The sequence below is a fragment of the Rhinopithecus roxellana genome, chromosome 8 (assembly GCF_007565055.1).
Source record: "Rhinopithecus roxellana isolate Shanxi Qingling chromosome 8, ASM756505v1, whole genome shotgun sequence".
Lineage (NCBI taxonomy): Eukaryota > Metazoa > Chordata > Mammalia > Primates > Cercopithecidae > Rhinopithecus > Rhinopithecus roxellana.
The window spans coordinates 132,058,368-132,073,872 of NC_044556.1; the positions used below are offsets into that span (position 1 = coordinate 132,058,368).

Consider the following 15,505-nt stretch of genomic DNA (forward strand, 5'->3'; position numbering starts at 1 on the left):
GTAGTCAGCCAGGTCTCCAATCAACTGAACTCTTGACTGGGGCTAGGGGATCCACTTACAAGCTCACTGATGTGGCTGCTGGTGGAACACCCCAGTTCCTCACCACAGGGCCTCTCTACAAGGCTGCTCATGACATGGTGGCTGTCTTCTGCCAGAGCAAGTGAATGAGGGAAAAAGAGAGAGAAAGAGAAACAAAGCATCCTATGGAAGCCACAGTACTTTTTATGCCTAGCCTCCAAAGTCACACACCATCACTTCTGCTTTATTCTGTCCATTAGAACCGAGTCACTAAGTCCAGCCCACACTAAAAGGGAAGGAAACTAGGCTCCACTCTTAAAGGGAGTTATGTCAAAGAATTTGTGAACACATTTTTAAAACCATCACAGTGATGATGGAAAATAAAAATGTAAGCAGGCATAACTTCTAAACCAAAAGGCAAGACATTTGCTACACATTCTCCTTGTTGCAGACAGGCAGCCTATTCTTAGAAAGGACACGTAGACCTTACTGACCTTTGCTTAACAATAACAGACAATAACCATTACCTATTAATCTTGATTGCATTCCTGGAAAGGAAAATTATTGCAGACCCCATGTGGGAATATTTTTCAAGGACCTTTCATAACAGATTGTTGTAGGAATTAATTGAGATAATGAATGTAGTACCCGATCCCTAAAAAGTGTTCACTAAATGGTAGCTATTTTTATCCTTTCACCAAGCCTTATTAACTCCACCCCTGAAATCTCTGGCATCTTCTCATCTTACTTCTGTCCCCACTTGTCCTTGACTTCATCTGAACCACCACAAGAGAATCCCTGTATCCCTGTTTTTTGCTTCTTCCATGTCTTCTTTGTTTTTAAGAGGTTTTTCTTTAAATCTTAGTGATAACTTATATTTTATAGCAGTTCTATTCATTTGCTGAAGCAATCTGCCGAGTTCCTTACACTCCTAAACAGTGAAACTCTGAACCAATTTGACTGAAAGTTGTAGGGTGGGGGTGGTTAAGGAGAAAAATGAGGAGGAGACAGAGATAAAAACATTATCCAGACAGTGGAAAAATGGTACTGGCATGGTTTAATGCAGAATGGAGAGAGGGAAATTGATGTTAAAAATGAGCTTTCCTGTCAACTTAAAACAGCTGCCCTCTTCTGGTTTGATGAAACATTGAGTCACTCCATCTTTGGCAATATGTTCATGGGTCATTGAGTTTGTAGTTCGTATTCTAGTTCTGAGTCTAGCAATGACATCTGCTTGAGTGTTCTGGCAATTACACTAATGCTTTACACAAAATTTTCTTCCAAGCAAGATTTTTAAAGGTCTAGTTGGAATTCCTGGGTGATCTATTGTGTTCATATCAGGTTAATATAGCTTTTCAATGTGCATGCATTTAGATTATGGAGTGTATAAATGTTGAGTGCCAAGATTAATTGCTGGTATATTTTTCTGTGTAAGGCACAGGCACAGAATGTTTCTTTAGTCAGTGATATGAAACAACAGTGGGCCTTCAAGGAAGTATTACTCCTTTAACTCCAATTTATTTCCCCTGGCTAGATTATTGACAATTTCCAAGGCATTAATGATTAAGAGCTGCCAACCCAGACTCTCCCAGATTCATTAAGTCATTCACAGGTCTTTGTTCCTGAGTCATGCCATGATTTCTGCTGTGCTACGTTTCAATTTTTATCATCGTTTGAATTTATTGTCATCCACTTTAAAAACGCATATCAACAACTCCATTCCAAACACAGGCAGTTGACCCTGTGAACAGTCTCTGGAGCAAGCATGTCTAAATGTCAAATCATTACTATGCCAGCCACTTTCTAGCTGTGGTATCTTTCTCCCTTGATTTCCTAATCTTAAAAAAATGGGGATAAGAATCACCATAAGTTTGCTTTAAAATCTACAGTTAACGTATATAAAACACTTAGAACAGTTCCTGGCGCATACTGAACACAATGTAAGTGTTGGCTATTATTATGATCTAAAGAATACGAGTCATGAGCACTGTAGACTGGTGAACCCATCAGGGGAATTTTTATTAAGTGGAAACTTACAAATGAACATTTTTACTGGGTATATTCAAATTAATGTTGGCAACCTATACTGTGGAAACAGCATTAAGCCAGAGAGAAGCTTTAAATTCTTTTTGTCACCAAGAAGGCCCTGCTCCTATTTTATTTATTTTGAGACAGTGTCTCACTCTGTCACCCAGGCTGAATTGCAGTGGCATGATCACAGCTCACTGCAGCTGCCACCTCTTGGGCTCAAGTAATCCTCTTGCCTCAGCTTCCCCAGTAGCTGGGACTATATGTGTGTGCCACCATGCCTAGTTCATTTGTTTTGTTGTTGTTTTTTGAGATGGAGTTTCCCTCTTGTCACCCTGGCTGGAGTACAATGGTGCGATCTTGGCTCACTGCAACTTCCGCCTCCTGGGTTCAAGTGATTATCCTGCCTCAGCCTCCTGAGTAGCTGAGACTACAGGTGCCTGCCACCATGCTCAGCTAATTTTTGTAATTTTAGTAAAGATAAGGTTTTACCATGTTGGCCAGGCTGGTCTTGAATTCCTGACCTCAGGTGATTCACCCGCCTTAGCCTCCGAAAGTGCTGGGATTATAGGCATGAGTGACCACATCTGGCCAACCTGGCTCATTTTTAATTTTTTTTATAGAGATGGGAGTGTCACTATGTTGCCCAGGCTGGTCTCAAGCTCCTGGGATCAAGTAATCCTTCCACCTTGGCCTCCCAAAGTGCTGGTATTACAGGAATGAGCCACCATACCTGGCTTTACCCTGATTTTTAATTATATAATAGAGAAATAAGATTGTCTGCTGTGATGTACAGTGGGTTAATAGAAAATCGGAAAGTAGCTCAGCATAATTTGGGGCACAAATGCAAGACAGAATAACCTGTCTTCAAGCATTGATTCTTCTCCAAAGATGTGATTCAACTGCCCCCACTTTGAATGGACAGACTCTACTGGGCAGAATTTGTCCCAAGCCACCTCACAGCTGGTTGGCTTCTGTTTTGTCCACTCCATGTACTGTTGCCTTCTACTTGTGTACCAGTGTCTGGTCCAGTGATCTGTGACTACTGGTTCCAATGGGATTCCTTTCTTCTCTAATACCTACTCAGCATGACCCTTGCAGTTGATGTGAGAAAAGACTGGTTGAGACAATTTTCCTTAAAATCTGAGTTGTTTTGTGATAGGCCTGAAGGACTAATGAACTTCTCTTGGACCTATTCAGTATATTCTACCCCTTATATTCCAGAAACATAGTATACAGCACCAAAGATACCCAGCACAAGCAAATCCGGCTTTTCTGCCTATTAACAAGTACACTCACTCCTTCTCCAAAGCTATGCCCATGTGGAAGCCATACCTAGATACCACACTGCAGACCTTTATCAGTATTCAAGGTTAGGGTGCAGCAAGTTATATGGTTAACAAACAGCCCGGTGATTCTGATGCAACCAGGCTTAGGGGAACAACTCCATAAAAATTATAAAACAAAACCAAATTTTTTAATTTATAAAAACGATACTAATGACCATCTTTAAGAAAGGATACAATGAAAAGGAGTAATCCTTCAGTCTTCAAATACTGTATTGATTATCTAGAAAAAAAAGTTAGCTTTTGCTCTCTTCATAGTCACAATTTCATCTTGTGACTTATCTACCAATTTAAAGCTCTTGCATTCAGCCAAAGTTTCCATCATATAGTAGGATCACTCTAACTTTTACCTACTACTATCACTTCTATTTTGCCCATGCAGATGCAGAAGTTGAAGCCCAAGGTCACATCAACAGTAAAGGGTGGGGACCGACCCTTTTATTAAGGTTACCTTGGTCAAACAAGACACAAGACTATCTAGTTATCTAGCTGTCTAGCTCTCTCTCGCTCTCTCTTACTTCTCTTTCGCGCCCCCATGTGTCATGAGAATGATATTTAGAGGTCACACCCTAGGTCCAAATCAGGTGGAACCTAAGAGAAATTCAGATCTGGCATTCTTTGGTGGCAATTTTAGGAATATACTGAAGGTACTCCCCCCAGAAGGGCACTATACCTTCTTATGGAATATCTTATTTAACTTCGGTAAGATAAGAAGTGCCATTTGCCTACATGCACCAAGGACATCCGTGGAGCCATAGATTCCTCACAGTTGAGGTTCAGCTAAGAACTACTGACTTTATACCGATCACTATATGCATCAATACACTTTGAAGAATGGATGTTAGTAATGCAAATTTGAAATAACCTCATTAGGTAACTGTGAGTCATGTAGGCTTTCATACCTGGTTTTAATGATTTTGAAATGCAGACAAGCCAATGGCACTTGGGCAAAGGGTGTTTTATTCATTTCAAGTCAAGGCTAATGATTCAGGCAAATGTAAATGAACCCAAAAGGTTTCATGAACCATGGTCAAGGCTTTGTGGAGAAATTATATATGTCTCTCTGTAAATGGGCCAATTGCTTTGTAAATATCACATATGACTTAAGCCCTCAGAGTGCAAAAAGGAAAAAAGGCAGCCAGAGAGAAGGCACATATGAATTTTGTGGGTGAGACTCGGGTTAGATCTACGTACTAAATTCCACTATAAAGAGGAATGTGCTTCTTTTTCAGATGCTAAGGCCGTCCTGAACTTCCAGAATAACTGGAATAGGACATAAACCACCTTCTCTAAGATAAAGCCCTTCTCTACTTGAAAGCCAGGACTCATAAAGAAATATCCTAAGGGTAAAGCCATTTCTGCAGTCAAGTGAAATGATGGGATGTTGGACTGGGTTTGAGTCCCTCCCACAAAGGCGTTGCTTTGGGGGAGTTCATCATAGGGACCACTTCTGGAGATTCCTTTATCTATGTAAAAAAAAAAAAAAAAAAAAAAATCCTTCTCTAAAGAGTACTAGTCCTTCATTACTTCTTTTCAGTATTTGCATATGGCTTTGAGGGTAGGACAGGTTAGTCTTTTTCCCCACCTTATCCCTGGAGCCCTGCCCAGTGCCCAACATGTAATTCTAGAAGCAGTTTCTGATTGATTCAGGTTCCCCAACCCAAGGAACTCAACGTTTGATCAGCCCTCACTACTTCGTCTTTCCCTTTTCCAATTGTTTATGACCTCAGACACTCAGAACCACCGATGTGAAACCACACACCTGGGTGCTCTCTCGGTGATGACTTTCTGTTCAACGGATCAAATATATAATCAAATGGACCACTCATGACCCGCGACCTACTGGGAGGCGAGGTTGACCAGTGAGGCTGGCAATACCATGTGAGTGGGTCCACCTGGGAAGGTTCCAAGTAATGAGGTCGACGACGATGCTGTCTTCACTCATCAGAGGAGGAAGGGATGGGTTCCTTCTTGCAGGTGCGGTGCTTGGCTCGGTGTCGTTGGAGGTGATTGGACCGGGTGAAGGCCTGGCCGCAGTCCTTACACTGGTAGGGCCTTTCTCCATTGTGCATTCGTATGTGCTGGGCCAACTCAGAGGCAATGCGGAAGGCCCTGCCGCACTCGGCACAGAGGAATCCCTTCTCTCCGGAGTGGATCTGTTGGTGCCGCTTCAGGGTCGAAGAGCGGGCAAAGGCCTGGCCACACTGCGTGCAAGGAAAGGGCCTCTCGCCAGTGTGGATGCGCTGGTGGCGCACGAGGCGCGAGGGCTGCGCGAAAGCCACGCCGCAGTCAGCGCACTTGAAGGGTCTCTGGCCGGTGTGCAGCGTCTGGTGCTCGGACAGGTTGGAGGACTTGGTGAAGCACTTGCCGCAGGTGGGGCAGGGGAAGGGCCGCTCCCCCGAGTGCACGCGCTGGTGCTCCACCATGCGGCTGGCCACAGCAAACTCCCGCTCGCAGGCGGGGCAGCGGAAGGGCTTGGCGCCCAGGTGCGTGCGTTGGTGGCGCAGCAGCGACAGCGGCTTGTTGAAGGTCAGGCCGCACTCGGAGCACGGGAAGGGCTTGTTGTTGCTGTGCATGTTGCGCTGGTGTTTGCGCAGGTCCGAAGAGCGCACGAAGGCCTTCCCGCAGTCTGGACACGGGTAGGGTTTCTCGCCTGTGTGAGTGCGGATGTGCTTCCGGTGGTCGGAGGACCAGGTGTAGGCCTTGTCGCAGAAGGAGCATCGGTAGGGCCGCTCGCCCGTGTGCAGGCGCCTGTGCTGCTGGAGCGTGCCGCGGTGGGAGTAGGCCTTCCCGCATAGCTCGCACACGTAGCGCTTGGCACCGCCGCGCGTCTCAGCGGGGCTCAGTGGCTTGCTGGGCTTCTGGAAGGCTCGCCCGCCCCGCAGGCGCCTGTACGGACGCACCTCAGCCTCTCCGTCCTCGCGCCCGCCCGCCTGGTTCTGTACTTTCCTGCTGATTCGCGCTTTTGCCAGGACCGCAGCAGTCAGGCTGGCTGGGGTGGCCGACGCCTGGGCTGGTGTGTGTGTCTCTCGCGTGGGGAGGTCCCAGTTGCTCCCTGGCCTGGGGAAACACAACAAAGAGTTCTCTGCGGACGTGTCTGCACTTTTGTGCGCACACAGATACTTTCCATTGCTGGGGAAGCTGGATGGGACAGCCAAGACTGTGTCCTGGTTGGCCCTCGAGTCTCCATCATCACCCGCAGGTAGTCGGTCCCCAAGAGGTTGCATCTGACCTAACTTGTGTGCGAGACCACTGGGAAGGGTACCCAGAGCTGTGCTTGCTCCTGGGAAACCCTGGGTCTGGTTGATCTTTGCCACATCTCTGCTCCCGCTGGCTTTCTCAGACATTTCCACTGGTTTCTGCCCCATGCCCCCAGCACTGGAGGAGTCAGAGAATTTCTCTTCCTCTTTGTCCAGTGGATGGGGCCATGGCAAGTCAGGATTGTCATATGTTACTGGGGAGCTGCCCCTTGGACTGGCCACCAGGTCAGCAGGCCCCTCTTTTTTGGCCTCCCCACCATCTTCATCGTCACTCTTTAAGTTCATGCTCAGCATCTGGGTGTCATGAGCCTCCTCAGTCAAGCTGCTGAGAGGAGACACCTCTCCCCACCTGTCCTGGGAGTCCACTTGTGCCATGATGTTCAGGCGCTTCTGTTGCCTGCTCCTCTGTGGAGGAGTAGTCTGCTTGGCTTAGGATACCTGCAAAAATAAAAGTATGAAGAGAAAATCACAGAAAATGTACTTAATCACTTTCATGAGCAGAGGGATTGAGGTTCCCACTACAGCTCTGTTTCCAACTGGTCTCCATCCCAGGCATATTGTTGAACCTTACTGAGGACAGAGGCCTGGCTTTGCTGAGAATTACAGTCATCCTTATTCCCTCTGGAGATCCCACTTGCTAGAAGCCCCAGGAGACCATCCTGTCAGGAATAGCCAGAGTGGGCCATTTGCTGGGTGCCAGCTGTGCCCTGCCCTATCTAGGGTGCTCATCCCCAACCGCTAACCAAATGTGTCCTTTGTGAGCATGGGGGACAACTTGATGAGATGGTAGGAAGCAAGCTCTGGTCCTCCTAAGGCACTCTTACAGTGTCCTCCACTCGGGAAGCTGGAAACCAGGCTGGCTCTTGCTTTCTCTGCCAGGAGTGGAAGTCTGCCATCCCATGATGGTGTCAGCCAGGGTTACCTCTCAGGCCCTGGGCTGTGTAGGCCACCTCTTCCAAAGATAAGGAGCAGCCCTTGGGAGAATGAGGGTGAGTCAGGAAGGCACCAGCTGCCCCTCACTGATTAAGCGGGGTTTCTCAGGCCCTTGTAACTTCTGAGGAACTCCTGCCAGGAAGGCTACCCATAAGCACCCAGGGGGCAGAAGATGCCCACTGAGAGCTTGACCTGTCTTTGAAATTTTGCTTCATCATAAACATTCAGGAGAGTTTTACATTTTATGTCGCATTTTTGTTTTTGTTTTTGAGACGAAGTCTCGCTCTGTCACTCAGGCTGGAGTGTAGTGGCACGATCTTGGCTCACTGCAACCTCTGCCTCCTGGCTTCAGGTGATTCTCTGCCTTAGCCTCTTGAGTAGGTGGGATTACAGGCACCCACCACCATGCCTGGCTAATTTTTGTGTTTTTAGTAGAGACACGGTTTCACCATCTTGGCTAGGCTGGTCTTGAACTCCTGACCTTGTGATCCACCTGCCTCAGCCTCCCAAAGTGCTGGGATTACAGGCGTGAGCCACTGTGCCCAGCCAGTCGCGTTTGTTTTATAGAAAATAGTATTAAAGTTACCTTGGGTTTAAATGTTTAGTCTTCCCCCAAGTGTGCCATACTGATCCCCTGGCATACCGCAGATGCCCGCTGGGGTACACATCTCCTGACTCAAGAAGCCAGATGTAGGATTTCAAACATAAGGCATGACACATGAGAGCCGTTTGGGTTTTATTTTCAAACTAATTTTGTCTTAGCTTGAAGACATAGAGAAAGCCTGCTGGAGAATTGGTTAAAAAGGATTGGGTGAGTGACAGATTTTAAAGGAGTTACTAGACAGGCAGGGTACTGAGGGCCTCTCTGGGGGGAAAATTGTTGGCCAGAGGGCTAAATCTGCTTTAGTCTGGAGAGAAACTTCTGAGAATCCCAGAGGGAGTATTAAAACTCATTTTTCTGGGCACACGTTATGAGCCAGGCACTATGTTGACTGCTTCACAAACATAATTTCATTTATTCTTCTCAGCAAACTTTAAGATAGATGCTATTGGGAGGCCGAGGTGGGCAGATGATGAGGTCAGAAGATCGAGACCATCCTGGCTAACACAGTGAAACCCTGTCTCTACTAAAAATACAAAAGAATTAGCTGGTGGTGGTGGCGGAGCTTGCAGTGAGCCGAGATCGCGCTGAGATCGCGCCACTGCACTCCAGCCTGGGTGACAGAGTGAAACTCCGTCTTAAAAAAAAAAAGAGAGAGATAGATGCTATTATTATTATATTATTCTTTCAATTTTACAGACCAGGAAACTGAGCTTTATTGAGGTTACTTACCTGCCCAAGGCCACACAGCTCATAGACAGCAGCAGTGGGGTTTCTCTCTAATTTTAAGGCCATTAAGCCCCAAATGGTCCTGCCTCCCAGCTGTGGCCTTCAGACTGAAGCTTGCTCTGGGGCTGGGCTCTGCCCAAGAGCAGCTGCAGCATCCTGGGGTGAAGAGCCGTGGCTTTCTGTAGGCATCAAAGCCCCTTGTGTTTTCTGGGCCAAGGAACCTTGGCTACAGGGCCTCGCTGCTGGGCTCCTCCCTGCTCTCATTGACCCAGATTGCCCTCCGCCAAAGAGAGAGGCCAGTGGCTGCCCATCAGAGCCAGGACCCATGTTGCAGAGACCACTGCCTGGGGTGCTCAAGAGTATTAGTCACTGAGTATTTACCTTCTGAAAGCTCCTTCTACCTCTGCCCACCTTTCATTGCCATCTCAGAAGGGATAAAAGGAGTGATCTTTGTATTTGGCTGGTCCAGTTACCCTATCCCCGTCTCATTAAACTGTTCTTTCCTGGTGTCTGCCTGATCATGAGCCCAGTTACCCTGTGTGTATGAAGAGGGAGCAGTATGGAGGAATCCTAACTTTCTACTCTGGACACAGAAGCCGTGGATGGAGGGAGGACACATTGCAGTTGTGACTGGAGTTCAGCATCTAATGTCTCTTTGTGCCCTCAAGCCCAGGGACCACTCCTCTTCCCTCACTGCTTCCCTCACCCATCACATGGCAGAGGGTAGCTGGCATGTCTTTTGACAGGAGCCCAGGTCTGACATATTTTCAGCATAGTGGATCTTAGGGAGTGAATGTGTAGTTCATAGAGGGGACATACCACTAGCCAACCTCATAGAACTTACTCAGACCAGCAGGCTTGATCTGGGGCTGTGGGTCCCCCAGCAGGGACAGCAAAGGAATGCTGGATTTGTATGAAACGCATGTCTTAGGTCTCTTTCTCTCTTTATGACAGCATACTGCCTGTTTCTGTGGCACTCTTCACAGATCACTGACTTTACCCGCTCTCCACCCCACCTCCAACACAAATACCCCATTTTCCACAGCCTGTGTCTCATTCTTTTCCTCTGGGCCACAGGGGAGCCTCCTTAGGGTGGCACACAGCCCTCCACTAGCTAACCAATCTCTTCTCCAGAGCCTGTCAGGGGACTCTCTTTTCAGATGAGGAATCCCTCCTCCATCTGAAGCCATATCCCCAGTGAGTATGTCCTGCTTTCTTCCTCCTGTCGCTGTCACAGGCGTGCTCTCGACCACCAGGAAGACCTGGAGGCAGGCAGGGGCACAGGGAGAGATTTTCTGGCAGTCTACACAAATATACCTGGTCTGAAAGAGGAACACTGATGCCATGGTATGGCGGGCCTCTCTGCTCCCCAGATGTGCTAGTCCCCAGAGGCTGTCAGAGCACAGTCCTTTGCTGGAACTTCCTCTGCACTTGCCAGCTAGGAGTGGACCAAATGCAGCGTCTGGCTCCCCAACCTCATACATCCATCAACACTCTGCAGAAGCCTACCCTAAGGGCTTGTTGCAACCCCAGGCCATACCCCTCTTCTTTCCTTCATTCTTTCCAGATTGTACTAAAGTCCATCCCAGGCAGCCACCTCCCACTTTCTCATCTGCTCACCACCTTCAGGCCTTGCTCTCCACTCCTGGCTCACACACAGACAGTTGCTTACCTGGGAAATGCAGACAGCAGTGTGGGCCCCCTGCCCTGGCTTCTGTGACACGTGGGCTCTCAGCAACAGGAACCAGAGTTGGGTACAAATCAGCAGAGATGGTGTCTCTGTCTCTCACGCTTTGTGTCCAGTCCAGCAGCTGCAGAGAGAGCCTCTGGAGGTGGGGCCAGTGTAATACACTCAACCTTCCTGCCTGCATCCAGAGAGCAGCCTGGGAAATAGAGTGGGGCTGCCCTCTCTCACTGCCTGAACCGATCCTCTGACTCCCTCTGCTCCTGCCTCCCCTCCCTGCCAAAGCCAGCCTTCCTTCCCTCCTCTCAGTCGTCCTGCATGTGGCTTTATGCCTCCTGTTCACTTTCACTCCTTCCTTCCACAGAGCAGTCCATCCTTTACTTTAGCCCTGGTATGCCCACAGGCCACATGTCACTTGTGGGCTTCCTGGGTAGCATGCTTTTTCCCTCCTGGAAGGCAGAACAGAGTATTTGGCCTATATGCTCACCTCCCTATTCTAGTACCCACCTTTTGCAGGACTTGAGTCGCAGAATTCAGGGGTTGGGATTCCCAGAATTCTTTGCAGCAGCCCATTCATTGGCTCAAAGATGCCCCTAGCCTTTTAACTGGGAGTAGGGGTGCAGGGAGATGGTTTTCTGTCTTATGCATACAGATGCCAGGCCTGTCTGGAGTCTCTTTACACTTTCAGCATTGGTTCCCATGCAGGCTCATTTTGAAGAGAAGGATTGGCCCAAGGTAGAAGATTCGGTACATTGAGAATTTTTATCCACTCAAGTCTAATGTGCATTTATTAGGATGAACATTGACGGCATTAAAATAGGTGATGGAAGTGTGGTTCCTGTGACATCACTAGGTGGTCACAAAGTATACTGATTGACAGTAGGGTCTGGATCTGGATTTGAATCTTACTACTCACTAGCTGTGTGATCTTGGGCAAGTTATTTAACTTCTGTGTGCCTTAGTGTCTTACTGCAAAACAAGGACTACGATACTGTTGCCATCATGGAAGTTTGGAGAGGATTAGATGAGATAACGCATGTAAGGAGCTTAGCTCAGTGTTTGGAACATAGCAAGTACCCAAAAACGTTAGCTGCTTTCATTGTTATTATTGATGATTTTTTAAAATTTTATTTTAAGTTCCGGGATACATGTGCAGGATGTGCAGGTTTGTTACATAGGTAAACATGTGCCATGGTGGTTTGCTGAGCCTATCAACCCTTCCTTCACCTAGGTATTAAGCCCGGCATGCATCAGCTATTTTTCCTGATGCTCTCTCCACCCCGCATTCCCCCAACTGGCCCCAGTATGTGTTGTTCCCCTTCCTGTGTCCATATGTTCTCATCGTTCAACTCCCATTTATAAGTGAGAACGTGCGGTGTTTGGTTTTCTGTTCCTTTGTCAGTTTGCTGAGGATAATGGCCTCCAGCTCCATCCCTGTCCCTGCAAAGCATATGATCTTGTTATCTTGTTCCTTTTTATGGCTGCATGGTGTTCCATGGTGTATATATACCACATTTTCTTTATTCAGTCTGTCATTGATGGGCATTTGGGTTGATTCCAAGTCTGCTATTGTGAATAGTGCTGCATTGAACATATGCATGCATGTATCTTTATGACAGAATGATTTATATTCCTTTGGATATATTCCCAGTAATGGGATTGTGGATCAAATGGTATTTCTGGTTCTAAATCTTTGAGGAATTGCTACAGTCTTCCACAATGCTTGAACTAATTTACATTCCCACCAACAGTGTAAAAATGTTCTTATTTCTTCACAACCTCACCAGCATCTGTTGTTTCTTGACTTTTTGATAATCGCCATTCTGACTGGCATAAGATGGTATCTCATTGTGGTTTTGATTTGCATTTCTCTAATCATCAGTAGTGTTGAGCGTTTTTTCATATGTTTGCTGGCTGCATATATGTCTTCTTTTGAGAAGCATCTGTTCACGTTCTTTGCCCACTTTTTAATGTGGCTGTTTGTGGGGGTTTTTGTACATTTGCTTAAGTTCCTTGTAGATTCTGGATATTAGACCTTTGTCAGACGGATAGATTGAAAAAATTTTCTCCCATTCTATAGGTTGTCTGTTCACTCTGATAGTTTATTTTGCTGTGCAGAAGCTCTTTGGTTTAATTCGATCCCATTTGTCAATTTTTGCTTTTGTTGCAATTGCTTTTGGCAATTTCATAAAATCTTTCCCTATGCCTATGTCCTGAAAGTTATTGCCTAGATTTTCTTCTAGGGTTTTTATAGTTTTGGGTTTTACATTTACGTCTTCAATTCATCTAGTGTTAATTTTTGTGTAAGGTGTAAGGAAGTGGTCCAGTTTCAATTTTCTGCATATGGCTAGCCAGTTCTCCTAGCACCATTTATTAAATAGGGACTCCTTTCCCCATTGCTTTTGTCAGGTTTTCGGAATATCAGATGGTTGTAGATGTGTGGTTTTATTTCTAAGTTCTCTTTCTGTTCCATTGGTCTATGTGCCTGTTTTTGTACCAGACCATGATGTTTTGGTTACTGTAGCCTTGTAGTATAGTTGGGTAGCATGATGCCTTTAGCTTTGTTACTTTTACTTAGGATTGCCTTGGCTCTACAAGCTCTTGTTTGGTTCCATATGAATTTTAAAATGGTTTTTTCTAACTCTGTGAAGAAAGTCAGTGGTAGTTTAATGGGAATAGCATTGAATCTATAAATTGCTTTGGGCAGTATGGCCATTTTCACAATATTGGTTCTTCCTATTCATTATTGATGATTTTTTTGTTTTTAGGGAAGACATCATTCCAGGGCTTCTTTTATATCCCCGTGACCCTGTTGAAGCTGCAACTCTTCTGAACAGCAATTTTCAGAATATGATCCAGAAAAACAGGTTTCACTGTCCCCTTGATGTTTTTAAGGCATGGTTTCAGAGGAAAGAGGCAGGCAGCAGAGACATACCTCTAAGTCTCTGAGTCTGAATATCTGGAATAGGGTTCAAATTCAGAAGTCCATAGAGCCGCTGAAATAAAGTGCAGAATGTGGCAAATACGTGGAATGTGCTGTTCTGACAAGAGGATTCTTAGTAGTCATCCATTTCTTGAAGGGGCCATGATCCAAAAAATGTTGAGAACCACTGGCATTTGGGGAGGGCATGGGATAGGGAGAGTAGGTGAACACTTAAAATAGCTCCCATAGCCACGTTATCAGTTGGTGCTGCCACTAAACTGCATTCCAACATGGTTGCTCAAAATATCCCAAGTGTCCATATGGTACAGGCTTTGAGCTTCAGATATCTTTGGCAAGAAAGTACCTAATTCTTCACTGATTGTGAAGGAGCCTGTGGAGATGAAAGTTGGAGCTGGGATGAGTGTGTGTGTGTGTGTGTGTGTGTGTGTGTGTCCCTCCCATTCCCAGCCTTACAGCAATGGTACATTTATTGAGCAGTTACTAGTGCCAACACTATGCTAGCATGCCACACACAATGCCTCAATTAATCTTCATCACATCCTAATGAAGTAGCTACTACCAGTGTTACCCCCATTTACAGATGGAGGATACAGAGCCATAGGCAGCTTAAGGGCCACAGCTACACAGTTCCTACATAGTGGAGCTGCAATTTGAGCCAAGGTATCAGAGTCTGCACTCTTAACCACTACCACATTAGATTCCCAAACACTGTCCCTCAGAGCCTGTGCACTTGGCCTTTGCTTGACTCTACCCTTATTTCCTCCTGGAAACTCTTAGTCCCTCCTCCTCAAGGCTATATGACCTGGGTATCTGTGGTCACTACAGTCATTCCCCCAGAAGGCATTCTTCTCCCTCAGCCTTGCTGCCCAGAGAGATGGTTCCCACTAAGTGCCTGCAGAGTCTCCTCACCTATTCCTCATCCAGCCTGGACAGCCTGTTTTCCATCATGCTTTATTTCTAGAAACCGTAACAATTGAGTAACTACCAGACACCTTGGGACTTCCACGTTAAATTGACCGCGTGACTCCTCCTTGGTTTTCAAGACACACTGGTGTTACTATCTCACTGGTATGGGATAGGCCACCTAGTGGTGAATGGGACCAGCAGTGGCCTGGAGGCTAAATCAAGAGACAAGGTGTACACAAGGCCCTTATCTCCCTGAGTCACTTACCCTGATACATCCCCCAAGCCATCTTAAGAATGCTGTTTTGAAGTGCCATGGGCCTTTTATCTATGTGAGACTTCACCATCCTAATGAGTGGGCACATAGCAAGTGCAGATCAGGCCTCAGATTTGAATCCCAGGTCTTGCCTATCCCGCTAGTCAACCTATTGCTCAAACTCCAAGGGACAGGAATCCCTTTTGTTTCCTGGGTATGTTTCCCTTTTGACAGCACAAGCACATTTACTGTCTCATTTAATCTTCCCAACACTCGCTGTAAGGACCACCAGACATGGAGAGTGGAAGGCCCTTTCCCTAAGGCCACATCCTTTTCCTGCTTTTAAGAACTTTTGAAATCTGTATCATTCTGCCCAGTTCCTTAGGCATGGAAACAAAAGAGGTGTTCTTTTATGTATTTGTTATTATTTGCAAGTCTGCCTCTAAAATCTGGCAATTCCCCTGAGCTGCTGACTGGCAGTAGTGAAAACAAGGGTCTGCCTGCCTGTCTGGGAAGAGGAAAAGGGAGAGACTGAGGGAGGAACACAAGACATCTGGGAGAGAGAAGGGCATTTGGTGGGCATGGTGCAGGAGCTCATTTGTGCCTGTCAACGACTGGATGGGTGGAGTGGAGTGACATGTGGAAGATGAGCCTATGTTCTTACCCATGCTCTGCTGCCAGCTGTCATCACAGCACTCTGCCTGAGCTGCTTCCAAACAGTGTGAATGGTTGGTGAGGTACTATCTAATCTTCTACTTGCCCCAGCCCTTCATCATCCTTGAGGAAGAGTGATAGAGGCACTT

At 46.6% G+C, this 15,505-nt stretch overlaps 1 protein-coding gene across 1 annotated transcript; it reads right to left on the minus strand.

Annotated features, from left to right (window-relative positions):
- Positions 1-3,587: 3,587 nt before the first annotated feature.
- Positions 3,588-10,734, minus strand: ZNF648 (zinc finger protein 648). Its single transcript, XM_010368908.2, has 2 exons — positions 10,588-10,734; positions 3,588-7,090 (listed from the first exon to the last, which is right to left on the minus strand). Exon 2 carries the CDS (start codon positions 7,025-7,027, stop codon positions 5,330-5,332), a length of 1,698 nt encoding a protein of 565 aa, XP_010367210.2. The 5' UTR covers positions 7,028-7,090; positions 10,588-10,734; the 3' UTR covers positions 3,588-5,329.
- Between the last annotated feature and the right edge of the window lie 4,771 nt (positions 10,735-15,505).

Excerpts from the sequence above, each read along its gene's own strand:
- ZNF648 (XM_010368908.2), bottom strand. The coding sequence starts at position 7,027 with ATGGCACAAGTGGACTCCCAGGACAGGTGGGGAGAGGTGTCTCCTCTC.